Genomic DNA, 19,106 nt, shown 5'->3' with positions numbered 1-19,106 from the left:
TAAAGACAGGCCGTCTGATGCCCCTGAGATTGATCTCCTGGATTGTTGGTCGCAGTGCCCCGAAGATCAATCTTTCATTCCTGGAGACTCTCGAGCAATCCTGCACAACATCCTACAGCCACAACATTTTGTATTTATGTAGCAAGTCTCAAGGTAAGACTTTCCAGAGTACTTCTCATGGTGGTGTGTTATACAGTGAACAGCATGGGTCACGTATGGAGAAATTAGGGAGAATCACTTGTCCAGGGAGTTTGGTTTTAAGGAGTGTCTTTAAAAAGTGGTAGAGAGGTGGAGAGGTTTAAGGATGGGGTTCCAGAGCTTTGGGGCTCAGGGCAGCTGAGGGGAAGGCAGACAATGATGAAAATCCTCATCTGGAAGAAGTGGGCAGATAGTTTGTCATTCTCACTGTGGAATCATGCAATGAATATAGCACAGGAGAGGCCCTTTGGTCCATCGAGTCTGTGTTGTCAAAAATATACTCTACACTAGTCTCACTTTCCCTTCATAGATTTTGTTTGTTTTAGGTTTAGGTTTTATTGTCGCTAGTGCTCATAACATTGAATGTTGTGATACTTTAAGTGCCAAACCAAGTACTTTTTAAAGGTTTTGTGCTTTCCTGCCTCAACTACCCTCCCAGGCAGTGTTTTCCAGACCCCTGGATAAATAGCTCTGCACTCAGATCCCCTCTAAACCTTTCACTACGCAACTATTCCCCCTGTTCTTGTCCCTTCAACTAAGAGGAACAGCTGCTTTCTGTCCACCTTGTCCATGCCCCTCAAAATCCTATCCACCTCTATCAGGTACCCCCCACCCCCACCCCAGCTTCATTGCTCCATAGAAAACAATCCGCGCTTATCCAGCCCTGCTGGGTTTTTATTTACGAGGTAGCTCAGTTGTGTACAACCCTGGAACGGCCTGCAGGCGTGACTCCTGCAGTAGATCATCCGACCTGTCAGCAGGAGAGGAATGCCTGCAGCACTTTCTGATGTGAATGTGGGATGGACGGGGTGCCAGTGAAATCGAAGGGACGGTCTGCTTCGTTTGCTGCTTAAAAATGGCGGCATGCAACACGCCCTATTGACAATGTTTAGGAGCTGCCAGCTCCCAATATCCCTGGTGACTTATAAATGCGCGTGCAGTTCCTGTAGCATGATAGTGCACAAAATGGGTGTTCTGTGAACTTCTAAATGCCCAATATTATAGCTGGAATTAACACCACAGACCAGAGCTGTGTTAGCACTGCTTTCTGAATAAACTCACTCGTGTACTGCAGCTGACATAGCCAGGGCGAGGGGAACTGTTGGTGGTACAGAAGGCTGCTTCTGCAAACATTAAATTGAATGTTTCACAAGGCTCCTAGGACAGAGAAGATTAAACAATTGAACTTCATTGGCAGCGTGTCCTGAATACGGGGTCCCGTAACAACAACAGAACCCACTTTAGAATCAATCCTCTCCAACTATTTTGGCTAGTCTCCTCGACAACTCGCTGGTTGGCAGCCCTGCCCCCAGGTGCCAGCTGAGAGGTAGCGGAGAATGAAAGCTTGGTGGTTGGCACAGGGCCAGTTTGTGCCCAGAGGAACACTTACGCTTCTGTTACCCCTTCAAAGCCCTCAGAAAAGACTTTGAAGAAGTCATACCAGACTTGAAGCATTAACTCGTTCTCTCCATCTCTCTCTGCTGACTCTGCCAGACCTGCTGAGTTTCTCCAGCATTCTCCACATTTGCTTCAGGCTTCCAGCATCTACAGTATTTTGCCTTGGGGCAAAGATTGTCCCATCAGGGTCTCAAATGACCCACCCTAAGAGGCTGTGACAAAGGGAAAATCTTCCCTTCACAACCATCAATGTCCATAACTACACCACTTCCACTGTCCTGCTGGGTCTGACTACTCCTGTGTGCATCATTCCGAACTGCCTCATCATAGCTAGAGTTATCAGTGGCAATGGCCTCTCTTCCCACTTCCACACCATTTTCCTGTGAGGCCATCCTAAGAATCTATCCTGGGTCCTCTACTAATTCTCCGTTACATATTGCCCTTTTGTGCATCTCAAAGCAACACGTTCGTTTTCAGAAGTACACTGATGATTCCGAGCTTGACCCCAACCCCATCTCTCTTGACTCTCCTACTGTTGCTAAATTTATCAGAATCCTGTTCTAACATCCAGTCCTGGATGAGCTGAGGTTTCCTCCAGGGAAGTATTGCGAAGTGTGAGGCCACTGTTTTCCTCTTCAAATTCCAGACCCTAGTGATTAACTTCACCCTGTCCCTTATCAACAGTCTGAGACTGAACTTGTCTGTTCACAAACTCGGTGTGATATTTTGCTCTGAGATGAGCTTCTAACCTCATATTTGCATCTTCACCAAGATGGTCTATGTCCACCTCATTTTCCGGTCGCTCTGTCACACCTCAGCTGCTGCAGTAACCCTCCTTCGGACCTTTGTTCCATCTAGATTTGACTATTCCAATGCATTCCTGACTATCCACTACATTCTGTCCTCAATAAACTCTAGATCGTCCAAACATCTGCCGTCCATGTCTTAACTCCCACCAAGTCCTGTTCACCAATCAGCCCTGTGTTCACTGACTGCCATCGGATCCTGATCAAGCAATGTGTTGGTTTTAAAATTCCATCAGCACTGGGGAATTAAAAGCAACCTCAAAGTGTCAGCTCTGCAGACTTTCAACCGTGTTGAACCAAACAGGGAAAGGATTTACTTTAATGAACCTATAAAGCCTGTTTAATTTATTCATTTATGGGATGTGGGTATCTCTGGCTGGTAAAACAGTATTGCCCGTCCCTAATTGCCCTGAGAAGGTGGTGGTGAGCTGCCTTCTTGAACAGCTGCGGCCCATATGCTGCAGGTTGACCCACAATATCATTAGGGAGGGAGTTCCAGGATTTTGACCCAGTGACAGTGAGGGAACAGCAAGATGTTTCCAAGTCCGGATGGAGAGTGGCTTGGAGGGGAGCTTGCAGGGGGTGATGTATCTGTTGCCCTTGTCCATCTAGATGGAAGTGGTTATGGATTTGGAAGGTGCTGTCAAAACAGGTTTGCTGAATTGCTGCAGTTCAGCTTGTAGATAGTACACACTGCTGCTCTTGAGCACCGGTGGGTGGAGGGAATGAATATTTATGGATGTGGTACGAATCAAGCGGGCTGCTTTATCCTAGAGGTGTGAAGCATCTTAACTCATCCAGGTAAGTGGGGAGTATTCCATCGCACTCCTGACTTGTGCCTTTAGATGATGGACAGACTTTGAGGAGTCAGGAGGTGAGTTACTCACCACAGAATTCTCAGCTTCTGACCTGCCCTTGTAGCCATTGTGTTTATGTGATGAGTCCAGTTGAGTTTCTGGTTAATGATAACCCCGTGGATATTGATACTGGGGCATTCAGTAATGATAACACCACTGAATATCATGGGGTGGTAGTTAGATTGTCTCTTATTGGTGATGGTCACAGCTGGCATTTTGGTATAAATAACCCTTGCGACTTGTCAGCCCAAGCCTGGGTATTATCCAGGCCTTGTTGCATTTGAACATTCAGTATGTGAGGAGTCACAGATAGTGCTGAATGTTGTCCAATCATTGGTGAACATCTCCACTTCAGACTTTATGGTGGAGGGGAGGTCATTGATGAAGCAGCTGAAGATGATTGGGCCTCGTACACTATCCCGAGGATGTCCTTCAGAAATGTCTTGGAGCTGACATGACTGACCTTAACAACTACAGCCATCTTCCTAAGTGCCAGGTATGAATCCAATCACCAGAGAGTGTGCTCTCTGATACCCATTGGTTCCAGGTTTGTTAGGTTTCCTTGATGCCACACTCGGTCGAATGCAGCCTTGAAATCAAGGGCTGTCACTCTCACCTCACCTGTGGAATTCAACTCCTTTGCCCATGTTTGAACCAAGGCTGTAATGAGGGTAGGAGCTGAGTGGCCCTGGCGGAATACAAACTGGGTGTCACTGAGCAGGTTATAGCTGGGCAGGTGCTGCTTGATAGCACTGTTACTGACACCTTGCATCACTTTACCGATGATTGAGAGGAGACTGATGTGATGGTAACTGGCTGATCTAATGAAGTGTTTAAAATGTTAACTCTGTTTCTCTCTACACAGATGCTGCCCGACCTCCAGCACGTTCTGTTTTTCAGTAATTAGTTATCTTGCATTTTTGTGCGCAGACTTACTTGGGTAATTTTCCAACATTGCTGGATAGATGCCCGTGCTGTAGATGTACTGGAACTGCTTGGCTAGGGGAGCGGCACGTTCTGGAGAATACTTTTTCTTTATTGTTGCCAGGATGCTGTCAGGGCCCATAGCCTTTGCAGTATCAGTGTCTCCAAACATTTCTTGATGTTATGTGGAGTGAATCAAATTGGCTGAAGACTGGTATCTGTAATGCTGGGGACCACGGGGAGTACAATTCTCTGTGTAGCTTCCAGTGCCCCATCCTTTGTGATTATGCTCTCACGGTAATGGCAGTGGACTACCCATTGGTTTGTCCAGTTGCTTTGATCATTTGCTTCAGAGGGGCTTTTAAAGATAGCCATGTAGCCTCATCTAGAGTCACTTAAGGGACTTTCATTTCACATTTGTATTTCAACGTTTTTAATGAATCTATGCTAAGAATACATGAGATTGCATGGAATACTGCAGCAAGTAACTCACCTCCTGACTCCCCAAAGCCTGTCCACCATCTACAAGGCACAAGTCAGGAGTGTGATGGAATACTCCCCACTTACCTGGTTGGGTACAGCCCCAGCAACACTCAACAAGCTTGACAACATTCAGGACAAAGCAGTCGCTTGATTGGCATAACATTTGCAAGCATTCACTCCCTCCACCACCGATGCTCAGTAGCAGCAGTTTGTACTATCTACAAGATGCACTGCAGAAATTCACCTAAGATCCTCAGACAGCACCTTCTGAACCGCACAACCAGTTCTGTCTAGATGGACAAGGGCAACAGACATATGGGAATGACGCCAATATCAAGCCCGCTTCAAGCCCCTCACCGCCCTGATTTGGAAATATATCGCCATTCCTTCACTGGCTGGGACAAAATCCTGGAATTCCCTTCTAAATGGCGCTGTGGGTCAACCTGCAGCAGGTGGGCTGCAGCGGTTCAAGAAGGCTGCTCACCCCCACCTTCTCAAGGGCAACTAGGGATGGGCAATAAAATGCTGGGCCCAGCCAGTGATGCCCACATCCCACAGAATGAATTTTTAAAAAAATTTACAGGATGGCAGCGCTGGCGCGGTAGATAATTTTCTGCTCCAGGCCAGCCGCAATCTTTTTCTCTTGTTTCCTTTTTTTTTCTTTTTCTCTATCTTTTCTTCATCTTCTTCACCTTGCGGGAAGGCTGATGTGGGTTTCGACAGTGCCTCCTGGCTCATTTCCCCAATGTGTGGGCTCCTGGAAAAGCAGCAGGGAATTGTCTGCAGCAATAGTGGAGCGGGGTCTCCTGCCTGCACTATATCTAGAGCAGGGATCTTGCAGAAATCCTGGGGTTGGGGACCATCGCTGATGAAGATGATTTCTATTTAAGTACTTTCTTTTTATTCTTTTTATAGTTGAAAGTGGCACAGGATTGTGGTGACAAAACACTTTTCACTGTATCTCCCGAGATATATGTGACAATAAACCCATTCATTCATTCAGAACCTTACAACAGGCTATTGCCCCTCCCATCTGAGGGCTAGGCTTTGCTTTCCATTGGCTTGGCCTATCCCTCTGGGTAAAGTACTGCACTGATTTGTCATTGCCTTCTGAAGGATTGCTGATCAATAAATTTCCCTACTCCGACTGCCTGCCATCAGGGGCATTGGAAGGGTATACATGTGACATTCTGTTAGGGCACATTACAAACTCTCCTTTGTTGGCCAACAAGTCCTGGTGTGGGATTTGAACCCAGAGCTTCAGACTGGAGGTAGGAAATCTATCCACTACGCCACAAGACCATGTGTCATGTTTTCACCCAGCTTCTCTTTCAATGCAATTCTACCTGCCTCAATCACTCCATGCAATTCCGAGATCAACATTCCTACCACGTTCTGAGTCAAAATTTGATCCTGAATTCCTTACTGGATTTATATATCTCTTATTTCCTCTGGCTGTGTGTGGGACAATTGGCAGCGAGGCTCCAGCCTGTGTGCTGTTTGCTTAACAGTTTCAAAACAGTCAGACTGTTGGCTTCACTCTGTGTTAACACCCAGGCTTAAGCAATCAAACACTGTGAGCATAGATCAGTTCCCAGGCTAATATAATCAAAGACAGAATAATTGAACAGCACACTCACCACTTCTCCTGCTGTCCTTTATGATAATTTGTAAAACACTTCGCAAAACCTATGGCGCATCTCTTTGACCATATTTGTGGTCGCCCATTCTTGATATTGCCTTATGTGTGGCCTGAGTCACATTTTATTTGATGGCATTCACATTAAGAATTTTGAGATGTTTTTACATGTTTGAGACACTGTATAAATGTGAGTTATCTGACCAGTGATGCTATACTTTCCTTGCTTTTTCCTCTTAATCTGAGGTTAGAAACAATTTACCAAAGATGTAGCAAAAAGGAAAGCAGCTCTTTAAAAGGGATGTGGCTAATGGGACATTCTTTTAAAATTTCTCAGGTCAAACAGATTTATTAGTGCATTTAAAAATGTTCCCTTAGCCTCATGCGTGTTGGTGACAGTTTGATAAATGGGGCGATTTTATTAGGAGTCCTAATTAGCCACATCTTAAATCATTTTTGTCCTTGTCTCTTCAGCATGTTTATTTTTTTAACGGAAATTTAAAAATTAAAACCTAGTCTCCAAATCTGAAAGCCTGGGGTGGTTTGGGAGTTACAAAATACTTCAGGGAAAAGGTAGTGTGTTAACAAAGAGGTTTACTTTCCTTTTCTACGCGACCAGTGTAACACTGGAAAGTTCCAGCTTTTTTTTAAAGCAATGGAAAATTACAGTAACTCTTTAGTGTGTAGATCATTGGTATATACAGAACCCCTTTATAATGTGATACCTGAGACTTGCTGTTCTATGCCTAGTTTGTTTGTCTTCTGGTGTAAAGATTTTCTTGAGGTCTCGTGTAACCTAAGATATATTATGTGCTTGCACCTAAGGTTATTGCTCTGCAGTCAAAATATCATTCCCGCTTGGCACGGTGTGTGAAATGTTTTGTGTAATCCTATGTACGGCTGCCCACATTGGAGCAAATATTGGTTGAAACATTCACCTTTGACAAAAAGTCTATTCAAGAAGCTGTCCCTTTACAGACCTGTTCAATCCAGCCGGTGAGGCCGAAGGGTCAATCTGGGATTGAACGCCTCAATGTAAGAACAGGTCCTTTGGGTGGCATCTGCAATGCTGGCATCACCCAAAACCAAAGGGTCCTTGAAAGAGCTACTTAATTAATCCCCAGCCCCCATCCCAAACCCCGCATGATCCCTGCGCTCCTGCAAATAGATCCCTTGTTGCGTATACATCCAAACCTTTTTAGATCGTTAGCGTTTAATATTTGTCTTGCACCCTTTCTGGCAGTGCACGGCAGCTTCTAACAAGTCAATCCATCTCTTACACCTATGTGTTGTTGCCAATTCAGTAAATCAGTGCCCTCTGGTTTCTGATCATCCCGCCTATGGAAACAGTTTCTTTGTACTTTGTATAAAAATGGCTCAGCGGCACAGAAACAGATTAATATATCGTATGTGCCCTAATTGGTATTTAAATCCTCCGGATGAGCAAATGTGACATTTACTAACACTTCTCCCACAACCTGCCATGGTCTAAAGGACAGTCACAGCTACATTTCGAGGGCAGTATTGTATCTATTTGAGTGGATTTATGTGATTGTATCTGATTTTGTATGGTTCTGTGACACCGCTCTTTTCAGCGTGTATTTAATGCTGTCTTCAGCAGTTATGTGTCTCCCTTTGGTCTGAGAAAACAAGTTTAACACAACAGAATAAAAACTGAGCAGCTCTGACTAAAGCCATAGCCAGTTTAACACTTATCCCTGATGGCGAGATTTGATGTGCACATGATGCTGGGCCTTGGAATTGAGAGTTGCAGACACTTAACATGTGACCTCATGCACTTCACTAGTGAAGCACAATGGCTGATTTAGCCATCCTTTATCAACGTGGGTTATAAGACTGGCATCAGCCTGCTTCCTCAGGAGTTTAAGTTGTCAGTTCCTCAAAGGCATGTTTGGATGCTATGGAGGTCAGCTTTCAAAACCCTAAGACTTTTTCTGCAGGACTTCCTCAGTAAAGTGCCCTCAGCTCTATCATCTTTAGTGCTCCATCGATGACCTGCCTTCCTTTATCTCACCATCTAGTTAGAAGGTCATGGGATCATGTTCCACTCTGTAGCTTTCATCACAATTTCTAGGTGGACAATCCAATGTGGTACTTCTGGAGTGTTGCACGTTTAGATATTAAAAATGTAGGCCTTTGTCTTGATCAAGATTTATTCCTCAGCTGTAATCACTAAAACAAAATCACATTCTGGTCAGAATCACATTGCTGTTTATGGGTGCCATTTATTGTGTGTAGATTGGCTAGAACATTTCCAACAATGACCACAGCTAGAAAGGACAATTTTGGCTGTAGAGTGCACTAGTACATTCTGAGGTGGTGAAATGTGCATTTTGTTACTATCCCCTTAATGGAGCTGCAACCCGCTGGACAATTAGAAATGGCAATAAATGCTGGCTTAGCCAGTGATGCCCATATCTCATGGATGAATTTAAAAAACCCCAAAATAATCACCAAACCACCCCAAAATAAAGAAATTACAACAAGGTTTTCACTTTTTGTAACGTTTACTTTAACACGAATCAGAACAGATGGGAAGTAAACATGGATTTACAGGCAAATTATACTTAAAATATAAAAGCAATCTTCACTATAAATAGACAATACAACAAAGATAAGTCTTAAATCACAGGAGCCTGCATCACTCCTCGCTGACAAATGGCTCCACGGCTCAGTATTGACTGGTGTTGATTTAAAGTTGCAGATGGAATAAGTTTGGGAATTCCATATCCTGGGCGATAGGAGGTTGCAGAATCAGAAAGCCTATAATTCAGCACTGGTATCTCAGCTGCAAGGCTGCCTTTGATAAAACAAATGGGAATGTCACATTACACGGAGGTGAAGATAAAGGTGCTTTCTTGGGGGAGATTGCTCTTGTTTTAGCACTGCAAACAAGCCAGGAAAAAGTGACCTAGAACTGCTCTGTGATGACAGTGCTGTGACGGGAGGAAGCGTTTCACTCTCCAGTATTAACATGCCTCACACTGATAAGCAGATGTTCTGCACACTATGTAAGCAATCATTCTGACACCATTACACATTAACACTGCAGTTATTATATAAAGTATTAAACCTCCTCACAGGACGTGAAATATGCCATGGCATTATTTCAAAGAAGTGTAGGAAAGGTCTGCCTGGTGTTTTGACCTGTATTTGTTCCTCCAACATCACACACACTGCATTATCTGGGCATATCCCCATTGCAGGCAGCAGGAGCTGGCTGTGTGTGAATTGACTGCCTCCATGTCAGAATGACTTCACTTAAAAATAGCATGCCATTAGCAGCAAAGCATTTGGAGACTTCCTGGGACAATGAAAGATCTTCATGCTGCAATTTTGTTCCACTCTCTAAAGCGTAAGCTTTAAAACATTGTGTAATTAGCAAGGCGTTTCAGCATGCATATGATCATAAGGTTGGATTTCGGCAACTCAGGCAACACGGGTTGATAAATCTTCCCAGCCACTATCGGTCAAAATGTTTTCGGATAGTGTCAGCCCTGCCTGCCCCAGAAGCAGAGGGTAGGCTCCAGTTAGAAGGTCTGCCTCAGTTCTCTTGGGTCTTTGTCTCTGTTGTTTTGGAAGTTGTTTCAAAATAGCTCAGTCGCTCACAACATTTCACCCTCATCTCTATAGCCCCATGTACACTCCTCACCAAAATATGTCACCCATTCACCCCCGGGGATCCTTATTCCTGCGATGCTAACTCAACGCCAACTGATGTCTCCCACTATCCTGCATGGCACCTCATAGGTTCAAAAGTGCCTCTATCACCACTTGCCCTGTACACGCCGTGAGTAGACATTAATGGTCATTTGGAGAAGAAAAAAATAACTTCTAACAATCTAATGCAGCTCTCACTCCTGATACAATTAATTGCAAAAGCCGAGTCCTGGAGAACCCAATTAAAACTGATAAATCTCCTCAAATGGTTAATGTCTTACAAAAGACAAACGTCCACAATATTCTCCCCATCTCCCTTATAATCCAAGGATTCTTGGGCTTTAGTTTGTTGACCCTCCACCTTTGTTGGAATGTACCCAGCCTGTGCCTAAATTATCTCATTAATGATTGTTCCATTATAGCTTTTCCTGTCAGCTTTTGCTCTTACCCTGGCCCAGAAGCCATCTCATTCATTGAAGTGAGCTTTCTTCCAATTTGGAGGCTTGATTTTAGATCGTCCCTTGCTCTTCTCCATTATAAGACAACAAATTGACTGAGGAAATTTTTCTGTGCACATTTCAAAACTCCGATAATTTGTGGGAAATGATGGTGTAGTGCTAATGTCACAAGGTTAGTAATTCAGAGGCTCAGACAAATGGTCATGGGATCATGGGTTGGAATTCCATCACAGTAACTAGAACTCAATTAATAATTAAAGATGTTCATGCAACTTCCATTGATTGTAATAAAAAAAATCAATCTACTTCATCAATGTCCATTAAGGGCCTGCTGCCCTTACCTGGTCTGACGTACATGTAACGCTAGACCCACAGCAATGTGGTTGACTTCCAGCTGCCCTCTGAAATGGTTTTAGAAAGGCACTCAATTCAAGGGCAAATGAGCTGGGCAACAAATGCTGGTCTTATCACTAAATCCCACATCTGGAGAAAAAAGATTAAAATCTAACATCATTTCAATTGATACTTGGCCAATTAAAGACCCTCAGAATCACCAAGCGATATATCTTACACATGCCTTTCTCTTGCTCATGATTTTGAGGCACTGGAAATGAGCACAGTAGTGTGACAATGACATTGTCTTGTTTCTCAAATCTAAAATAATGGACTTTGTCCTGACTCCCCTCAAAGATCTCACTTTTCAGCACGATGGATTTTCCACTTATTTACAAATGATATAGTTTCTCTCAATAGGTATGACAAAAACAGATGATCTGATTCTGTTTGAGGATCCCTGTTGTGTGTTAACTATGTGTCATGTTTCTAACACCACAACAATGACCAATTAACGGCCAAAAAGTATTTTGGAGGTCTTGAGTTCATGAAATTCCAAAACAATATAAATCTACCTTTCTTTCTGCTCTATAATTATCTTGAACCCATGCTCAATCTTCAGTGATGGATAGTTCCAAGATTAATTTGCTAGAAGTGTGCTGTTTCACATTAGAAACACATTTCTTTAATAACAATCCAACAAATTCAAGGGAAAAAATAAGTGAGTTATATTGCAGGATGATTGTCATTTACAAACAGTGTTGAAATAAATTTGAAACTCAGTTTAATTTGAAGCTCGGTGATTGATGTCAATACCCATTCTTTAGAAGGTAGGACAATATTAGAATCATAGCGATCTAGAGGCCAGAGAAAGGCTCTTAGGTCCATCGTGTTTGTGCCAGTCAAAACCACCACCCAACTATTCTAGCCCCATTTTGCAGCACTTGGCCATTAGCCCTGTTTTCCTTGGCTTTGCAAGTGCACATCTACATCCTTATTAAACTTTATGAGGGTTTCTGCTTCTCCCAGTTCCAGATTCCCACCCATGCAATATGGTATTGTGCTTACAGTGTCTTTCATACCAGCCTGCACATTCCAAAGTACTCTAAGCCAATGAAGTGCTTTTGAAGTGCAGTGACTGATGTAATAACATTTTCCAAATGTTTCTGAAATAAGTCTTGAACTCTAAAATCTTCTGACTCAGAGGTGGGACTGCAACAAGTGATTCCTTACCAGTAATCCCTGCTGCAAATTGACGCAGTGATGTTCCATTAGGACGGGATCATGTTCAACTGTGATCATGGTCAGAAGAGAAGAGCCATGCTCTGTTGACTCCTATTGAAACATCATGGGGCATGACTGTAGAAAGTTGAAATGGAAAAGTAGGGTGGGCCATTGCAGGAGTGGGTACATATCCTAACTAAAGGTACAGAAGGGATTGCTTTGACGAGAGTCTTGTACACATCAGCCAGAATTTTGTGGCTGCGTTAGGTCCCTATGCAAGGCCTCAATTCAAGATCAGGAACCTGGAAGTGTCCATGGTGAGATACCAAAGGTGATCTTTCCAGAACTGGCCAATTAAGAAGCTGCCTCAGGGATCCCTGTTCTGTTAAGGATGGTGGCTGTATCAGAGGAATGGGAGGCCCAATAGGAAGGCCTGCAATGAGAGGGATGGATACAGCCAAAGCAAGTGTAGCAGACCACAAGGGCAGATCAAAATGGAGGCTTTCTCTGCATCATTGAGAAAACAAAATAAAAACACACATGGCTCTGGCTCTATCATGGTTTGTGCCTATGGCTGTCATACCCTGGTCAATTCCTAAAGGGGCAAGTGACAGGAGGCTTCTGCCTCCAATGAAGTCGTGGCTTCAGCCTGTTAATGGTAGGCCCCAGCCTTTTCTGAACTGGCCTAACCAACTACCCACAGGGGGATAGTCCCCTCTGTGTTCTTAGCTCCAGTAAGATCCCTCATCCCATCTCGGAACCCACCTCAGCAGGGCCCACAAAAATCCAGCCTTGGTCAATTGTACGAGACATTCAGTCATGGCCACGTCTATTTATTCTGGTGGATGTCAATAATTCCAATCAGCGCTCAACTTATCTTTTACCCAAGGACAGATTGGTCATTGTTACTATGTTGTTGGGTTCTTGCTGTTCACACACTGGCTGCTGCATATCTCTAGAACAGAACAGCAACCATACTTCAAAACAAAATATTTGACTGTGAATCACTTCAGAAAACCCCAAGGATGTGAAGGGAACTATGTAAATCACAGAATTATTCAGCACCTTTTGAGGCCATTTGGTCCATCATGTTTGTGCCAGTTCTTTGAAGGGGATACTCAACTTGCTCCATTGATCTACTCTTTTGACACAACACTTAACTGTTATTTTTAATCCAAATAATCATATGTTTTCCTCTATTACTGAAACAAGCCCTTCAGCAGCATCTTCAAAAACAGCGATCCTGAGCGCTTTGAAGGACAAGGGCAGCAAATGCATGGGAATTTCACTGTGGTATTTTCCCAGGTGACCACTACTGGCATCTTGTGGCGTTTGGCCACTTCAGCCAGTTGATGATTAGAAGTTGTTTGAGATAGTTTGCACAATCCTCATTTGTAAGAGTCCAAAGCAAGGTGAGCAGGTTGAGTCTAACATTGGCTGAGAGGCAGGGAGCAGTGAGTAACGGTAGAAGGTTGTGTCTGTAATAGGACGACTGTCTTTCAGGGCTCAGCGCTTTGGTCCTTGCGGTTCATGTTGTACATTAATGATTTTAACTTAAATGTAGCCGATATGATCAAGAACTTTCAGGTGATATGAAAAAGGGGAGGGTGGTAAACAGTGAGAAGGGTATTGATATCAAAGGACTGGTTACATAGACAGAGTTTTGGCAAATGGAAGTTAGCCCACAAAAGTGTGAGATAATTCACTTGGTGAGGGCTACCTAGACAAGAAATTGCATGGTAGGACCTGGAAAGTACTGAAGATCAGAGGGAGCTTGAGGAACATATCCATGTGTCTTTAAAGGTGGCATGACAGGTAGACAAGGTGATTAAGTAAGCCAATTGGGCACGTCTTTATTTGCCGAGGTACAGAATCGAAGTTCAAGGAGGTTATGCTGAAACTGTATAAAATGCTGGTTAGGCCACAACTCGAGTACTGTGTGTGGTTCTGGTCGCACATATAATAGGAGGGATGTGATTACACTGGAGAGAGTGCAGAGGAATTTTAGCAGGATGCTTTCTGAGCTGGAGGGTCTGTGCATTGAGTATAGATTGGATAGGCTGGGCTTGTGTCCTAGAGATTACTGATAGATGATAAAGCACTGTAGAATATCTACAAAAGAGGCACTGATCTTAATTAACACCAAGACTTATTGCATGATATTGACAAATTTCAGTCAGGCATAATTACAAGAATCTTAGGGAGCTGGTAGAGGTACAAGTTCATGAAGGCAGCTCATCACTACTTTCTCCAGGGCAATTAGGGGTGGGCAATAAATGCAGACTCAAATTGCGTGAAAGATTTAATGAGGTCATGGTTAGGATAACAATTAATCAGCTCTATCAAGTCTCTGACTCAAGACTTGGCCTGATATTTATTTCCAGAATAAGATGATGTTGTTATATTGAGCCCTCATCAATCAAAGGTTACTCTGGTCCCTACAGTCATGAATGTGTTTCTTAACTATTCCATGTTCATTTTGTTCCAGAGCTGACTAATCCACTCAGTATTTCCAGCGTTCTCTGCTTTTGATTCAGTTTGTGAGCATTTGTTCAAATGTTGGTGTTTTGACTTCTTCACTGCCTATGCAGTAATGCAATGTAACCGTAGGGTGTCATCATCTCTTAGGCTGGACTTTAATGAAACTGTTTCTGTGGTGTTTGCGAGCTAAGGAAGAAAAGAGCTTGCATTTATGTGGCACCTTTTACAGGGAGGCAATGGCCTAGTGGTATTATCGCTGGACTGTAATCCAGAGACCCAGATAATGTTCTGGGGAGCTGGGTTCAAATCCTGCCAAGGCAGACAGTGGAATTTGAATTCAATAAATATCTGGAATTAACAGTCTAATAATGACCGTGAATCCATTGCCGATTGTTGGGAAAAACCCATCTGGTTCACTAATGTCCTTTAGGGAAGGAAACTGCCATCCTTACCCGGTCTGGCCTACATGTGACTCCAGACCCACAGCAATGTGGTTGACTTTGAACTGCCCTCTGGGCAACTAGGGATGGGCAATAAATGCTGCCTGGCCAGCGACGCCCTTATCTCGTGAATGAATAAAGGAAAAATAAAACTTTGGGGCATTCCATCACACTTCAGGAGGTAGTGACTGACAAGTTCCTTACTGTAAGATAGGAAATGCAACAGCCAATTTGTGTACAGCATACTTCTTCAAACACAGCGAAGTAATGATCAGATGATAATTTTAGGTGATGTTAATTGAGAGATAAATATTGACAAGGACACCCCTGAGAAATTTCCTGATTCTCTGTTAAATAATGTTATGGAAACTTCTACATCCGTCTGAGATTGTCTGCGTTTAGCAGTGCATCTGAAAGATGGCATCTCTGACCACACAACACTCCCTCAGTCCTGCATTAGAGTGTCCATAAGACCATACCAGCTGGAATTAGGTCTTTCTGAGAGGTACTTGAATCCACAAGCTTCTGCGATGCAGATGAGAGGATTACCACTGAGCCACAGATGACCCCGCTCTCACTCATTTCTTTCAGCAGCTTAATCTTCGGAAGAAATACACAAAGCAATTATTTTCATCCCACATTTTAATGGAAGTTATTTAGAAAAAATAATTAATCAGTCTTGATGGAACTTTCAGGAATGACTAAACTCACATGTCACAACAATTAATAACAAACTGCTGGTTCCAGTAGACAACATCCAGACAAAACAGGCAGAGACAGACAGACAGATAAAGAGAAAGATGGATAGGCAGACTGGCCGGATGAAAGGTAAATTTCATAGAATGGCAGAGATAGAGACAGAGATAGCCAGACAGAGACATAGATAGAAAATTGGACTGATAGGCAGATAAAGAGACACGTCATGGGCTGACAAGAAGAGAAAGAGATAAATAAATTAGATGGATCGATTAGATAGACAGATAGATAGATAGGTGGATAGATATAAAGAACAAATATCAGTCAAACCTTCTACCATGCCCAAAGAGTAAAATCATTGAAATGCTAAGGAAAAATGTTAAGTTACTTGTCCTCATTAAGTTTCATGCATGAAGGTAAGAAAATAGCACTCTATTACAACAGTAATATCACAAATACTCTTTAAGTTACCTAAAAGCACTGAAGACTCTCTTTGTTAAGCAGGAATATCCAATGACTGTTCTGGTTCCCACTGGAGTTATGTACTTATTATATCTGCACAAATCCAACAAAAGTCCCAGTATATATATATATACGGCACGTCTAGGAATATCCAAAACTTGGCAATCAGGAAGACAAGAGTGAAGGAAAGAAAAAGATTGAAGAGAAACGAAGGGAAGTGGACAGAAAGAATACAAAAAGACCAGCCAGAAAATCACCTACAAAACAATAGTCTCCTGTAAAAACAAGTGACTGGACCCCAGTGCTAACCCATCATTACTCAACATTTTCATTGAAACAGACACACCTCAAAATCTTTTCCTAACATAAATAACTTATCAGTTATTAGTGCCATTCTTAACTTAATTATCTGTTGACAAAACTGCAATCTTTGAACAAATACTTAACTGAGCACCTAAAAATGTTGACAAGTTAATGAAAAACTACTCAACACACTTGTACTGAGCTGTACAGTTTGAAATGACAGAACTACAGATGGATGAGAAAGTAAAATAAGTTCAAATCACTTACATTGCAACTCTGCTACTATGTTGTACAATCCTATTGTTCTAAATTTAATATAGTTAAAATGGGGGAGGGGGTGCGCAAATGTTTTATGGGTGTGATGATAATTTCTTGGGGTTTTTCCCTATGTTCAGTGATAACTTCAGAACAGAAGACTGGCAGGGCTCCGGAAGAGCAGCACAGAGATGCCTTACTGCTAGGATGAAATCACAGTGAGAGGATGGAAGTTCCTATTAATTACTGAATGGACAATGAATGCTGGCCGACCCAACAATGCCCTCATCATGCAAAACAGTCAGAAAATGCAGAAAAGCTGCATCCAGGCATAACTGATGCATCGGCATTTGCAATTACTACACGGGTTATTCTCCCTTCTGTGGGGGATGGATGCAATGGAGGGAGGCAGCTGATTTTTGGATGGAACAACAGGAGATTTTCACAGAAACACTACAATTTGAATTTTGAGCTCTACTTTGCTGCTTTGAATGGTAAGAGGACTGGGACAACTCCCCAGTGTTACAACCTCCACCACCGAAGGACAGTGCACACTGGATCCATGGAAACACCCAGCACCTCCAAGTTACACATTGTCCTCATAGGATACATTGCAACCATTCCTCCATTGTCATGGGGGTCAAAATTTGGGAAGCTGCTCTGAGGGAGCACCGTACACCTCATGGACTGCAATGGCTCAGGAGCACAGTACACTGCCAGATTTTCCAGGTTAAATCGGGAACAGTCAACAAGCACAGGCCTTGCCCAAATTAAAAGACACATTAGTACCATCATTAACATATGTTTCTTTAAATAGATCCAGTGCCTAAGAGTTTTAATCTGAAACCTTTTGTTGGCCACCATTTTCACAGTTCACTGGGCTAGCAGTGTAGAGTTGTGGGACGATGGAGTAAGTTCATGAACAAAAGGTAACGACTCATCTGAAACATTTTGCTCTTCTTCCCCAGAATTCTTCTGTACATATGTAAATCATGCTTTCACAGTTTGAAGGAAAGATCGTTTTAATTTTAACACAATTTGCCACTCATGGATTCTCAATTAGCAGTTGAATGTAATATTGGACACACACTTAGCACTGGCATCGACAATACGGTGGCTTGTTTTGTTTTGTTTTCCCACAATGCCCTCTTGCTCCCCCTCCTCCCTCAGCAGGGACGTTGGTGTAGCCATGGAGGGGACTGAGGAGTGTGGTTGTTGGAAGAGGAGATTTGGCTGCCCATGGCCATAATGAAAAAAAATCACCGTGCCTAATGTTTAACTGTCAAACTGGAAGCAACTACTGGCTCTGGGCGGCTGGTGGAGATTTTCTTGTAGAAAGGGCTCACAGAAGTGACCCAATGACTGTCGTGAGATCAGCCTTCTATCAGGTGATAGAAGATTCGCACAAGCTTTCTTAAAAGGAGGCTCAGCTACAATTGCAGTTTAAAGCTCTGAAATAGTTGCAGCGAGTTCTAAACATTGCTGGCACAATGATGCTACCCCTTTCCGATTCACGTTCAACTCATTAGCAACTTACTACAGCACATTCACATCAAAGGGCACTTGTGTTTTTCAGAGTGAGATATTGAGGGTTTCCAGACTGAACCCTGGATCTCCAGATTGGGGGTCTCCAAATTACAAACTATTTCCTGATTGGAGATGCGTAGCCTCTGACACAAAAGATCTACATAAGAGCATGCCAGGAAGGGAATCTTTAAACCAGCCATGGTTCCATTACCCTGCCAAGAGAGCCATTCTTTCTTACAAAGTTATTTAAATAAATTCCAAACCTTGCTGCTCGCAGCAACCGGTGAAAATCTTCACTAAAATTACAAAACAAAACCAAAAAAATGCAATTGTAACAAATAAGGACTTAAATAAAACCAGCTGGCATTCTCATGCCAACTTCAGGTAGCTTGGCACGGAATAGTTAAACATTACAAAATCCAATTTGTAGAGATTGAACAGTTTAGTCTGGAAGGCAGCGCTGATGTTTTGGAAAAACTGAGCTGTCATTTCATCTGTAGTTCTGGTGGATTTAGCATAGGTGGGGAAAGTGATATAGTCTCCCACCCCTGCCAGGTGCAGGATGTAGCTTGCATCCTCCTGTAGAGTTTCATATTTCCCGATAAGGTTGTAGTGGATGTGGCAAGGATGGCACAGCGAGGAGACAGTCTCCCAATGCTCATTGAAGGGCTCCTCTTTCTGCGTGTATGGGTCAATGAGGTAGCCCACAAACTCCTCGAACTTCACGTCATCGCCCTTGACCAGGGCCTCCTGAGTTGCATTCTTCCTCTGCCTCCGGACGATCTTGGTTCCATACCGTTTGTGAAAGGAGGTGTTATACCTTCGGGTGAACTTGTTCCTGTACGCTGACACCAGGCGCTCGAAGGGCTCTCGCACAAACATGAACTTCAGGTAGTTTTTCAAGCGGTGGTTAATCTCTGGGATGCTGTACTGGTTGAGCG

The 19,106-nt window shown here is 43.2% G+C and overlaps 1 protein-coding gene across 3 annotated transcripts in view; it reads right to left on the bottom strand.

Annotated features, from left to right (window-relative positions):
- Positions 1 to 8,887: 8,887 nt before the first annotated feature.
- chst11 (carbohydrate (chondroitin 4) sulfotransferase 11) overlaps positions 8,888 to 19,106 on the bottom strand; it is a 189,757-nt gene continuing 179,538 nt past the window's right edge. For 2 of the 3 annotated variants that reach the window (XM_048548293.2, XM_048548294.2), the window contains exon 3: positions 8,888 to 19,106. This exon is cut by the window's right edge and continues 283 nt beyond it. In XM_048548293.2, the coding sequence (XP_048404250.1) occupies positions 18,535 to 19,106 (572 nt within the window). In that variant the 3' untranslated portion in view covers positions 8,888 to 18,534. The other variant, XR_009446898.1, reaches the window with a different exon arrangement.

Source organism: Stegostoma tigrinum, chromosome 18 (assembly GCF_030684315.1).
Source record: "Stegostoma tigrinum isolate sSteTig4 chromosome 18, sSteTig4.hap1, whole genome shotgun sequence".
Classification (NCBI taxonomy): domain Eukaryota; kingdom Metazoa; phylum Chordata; class Chondrichthyes; order Orectolobiformes; family Stegostomatidae; genus Stegostoma; species Stegostoma tigrinum.
The sequence above is the reverse complement of the archived record's forward strand: the minus strand, read 5'-3'. Positions and strand labels throughout refer to the sequence as shown.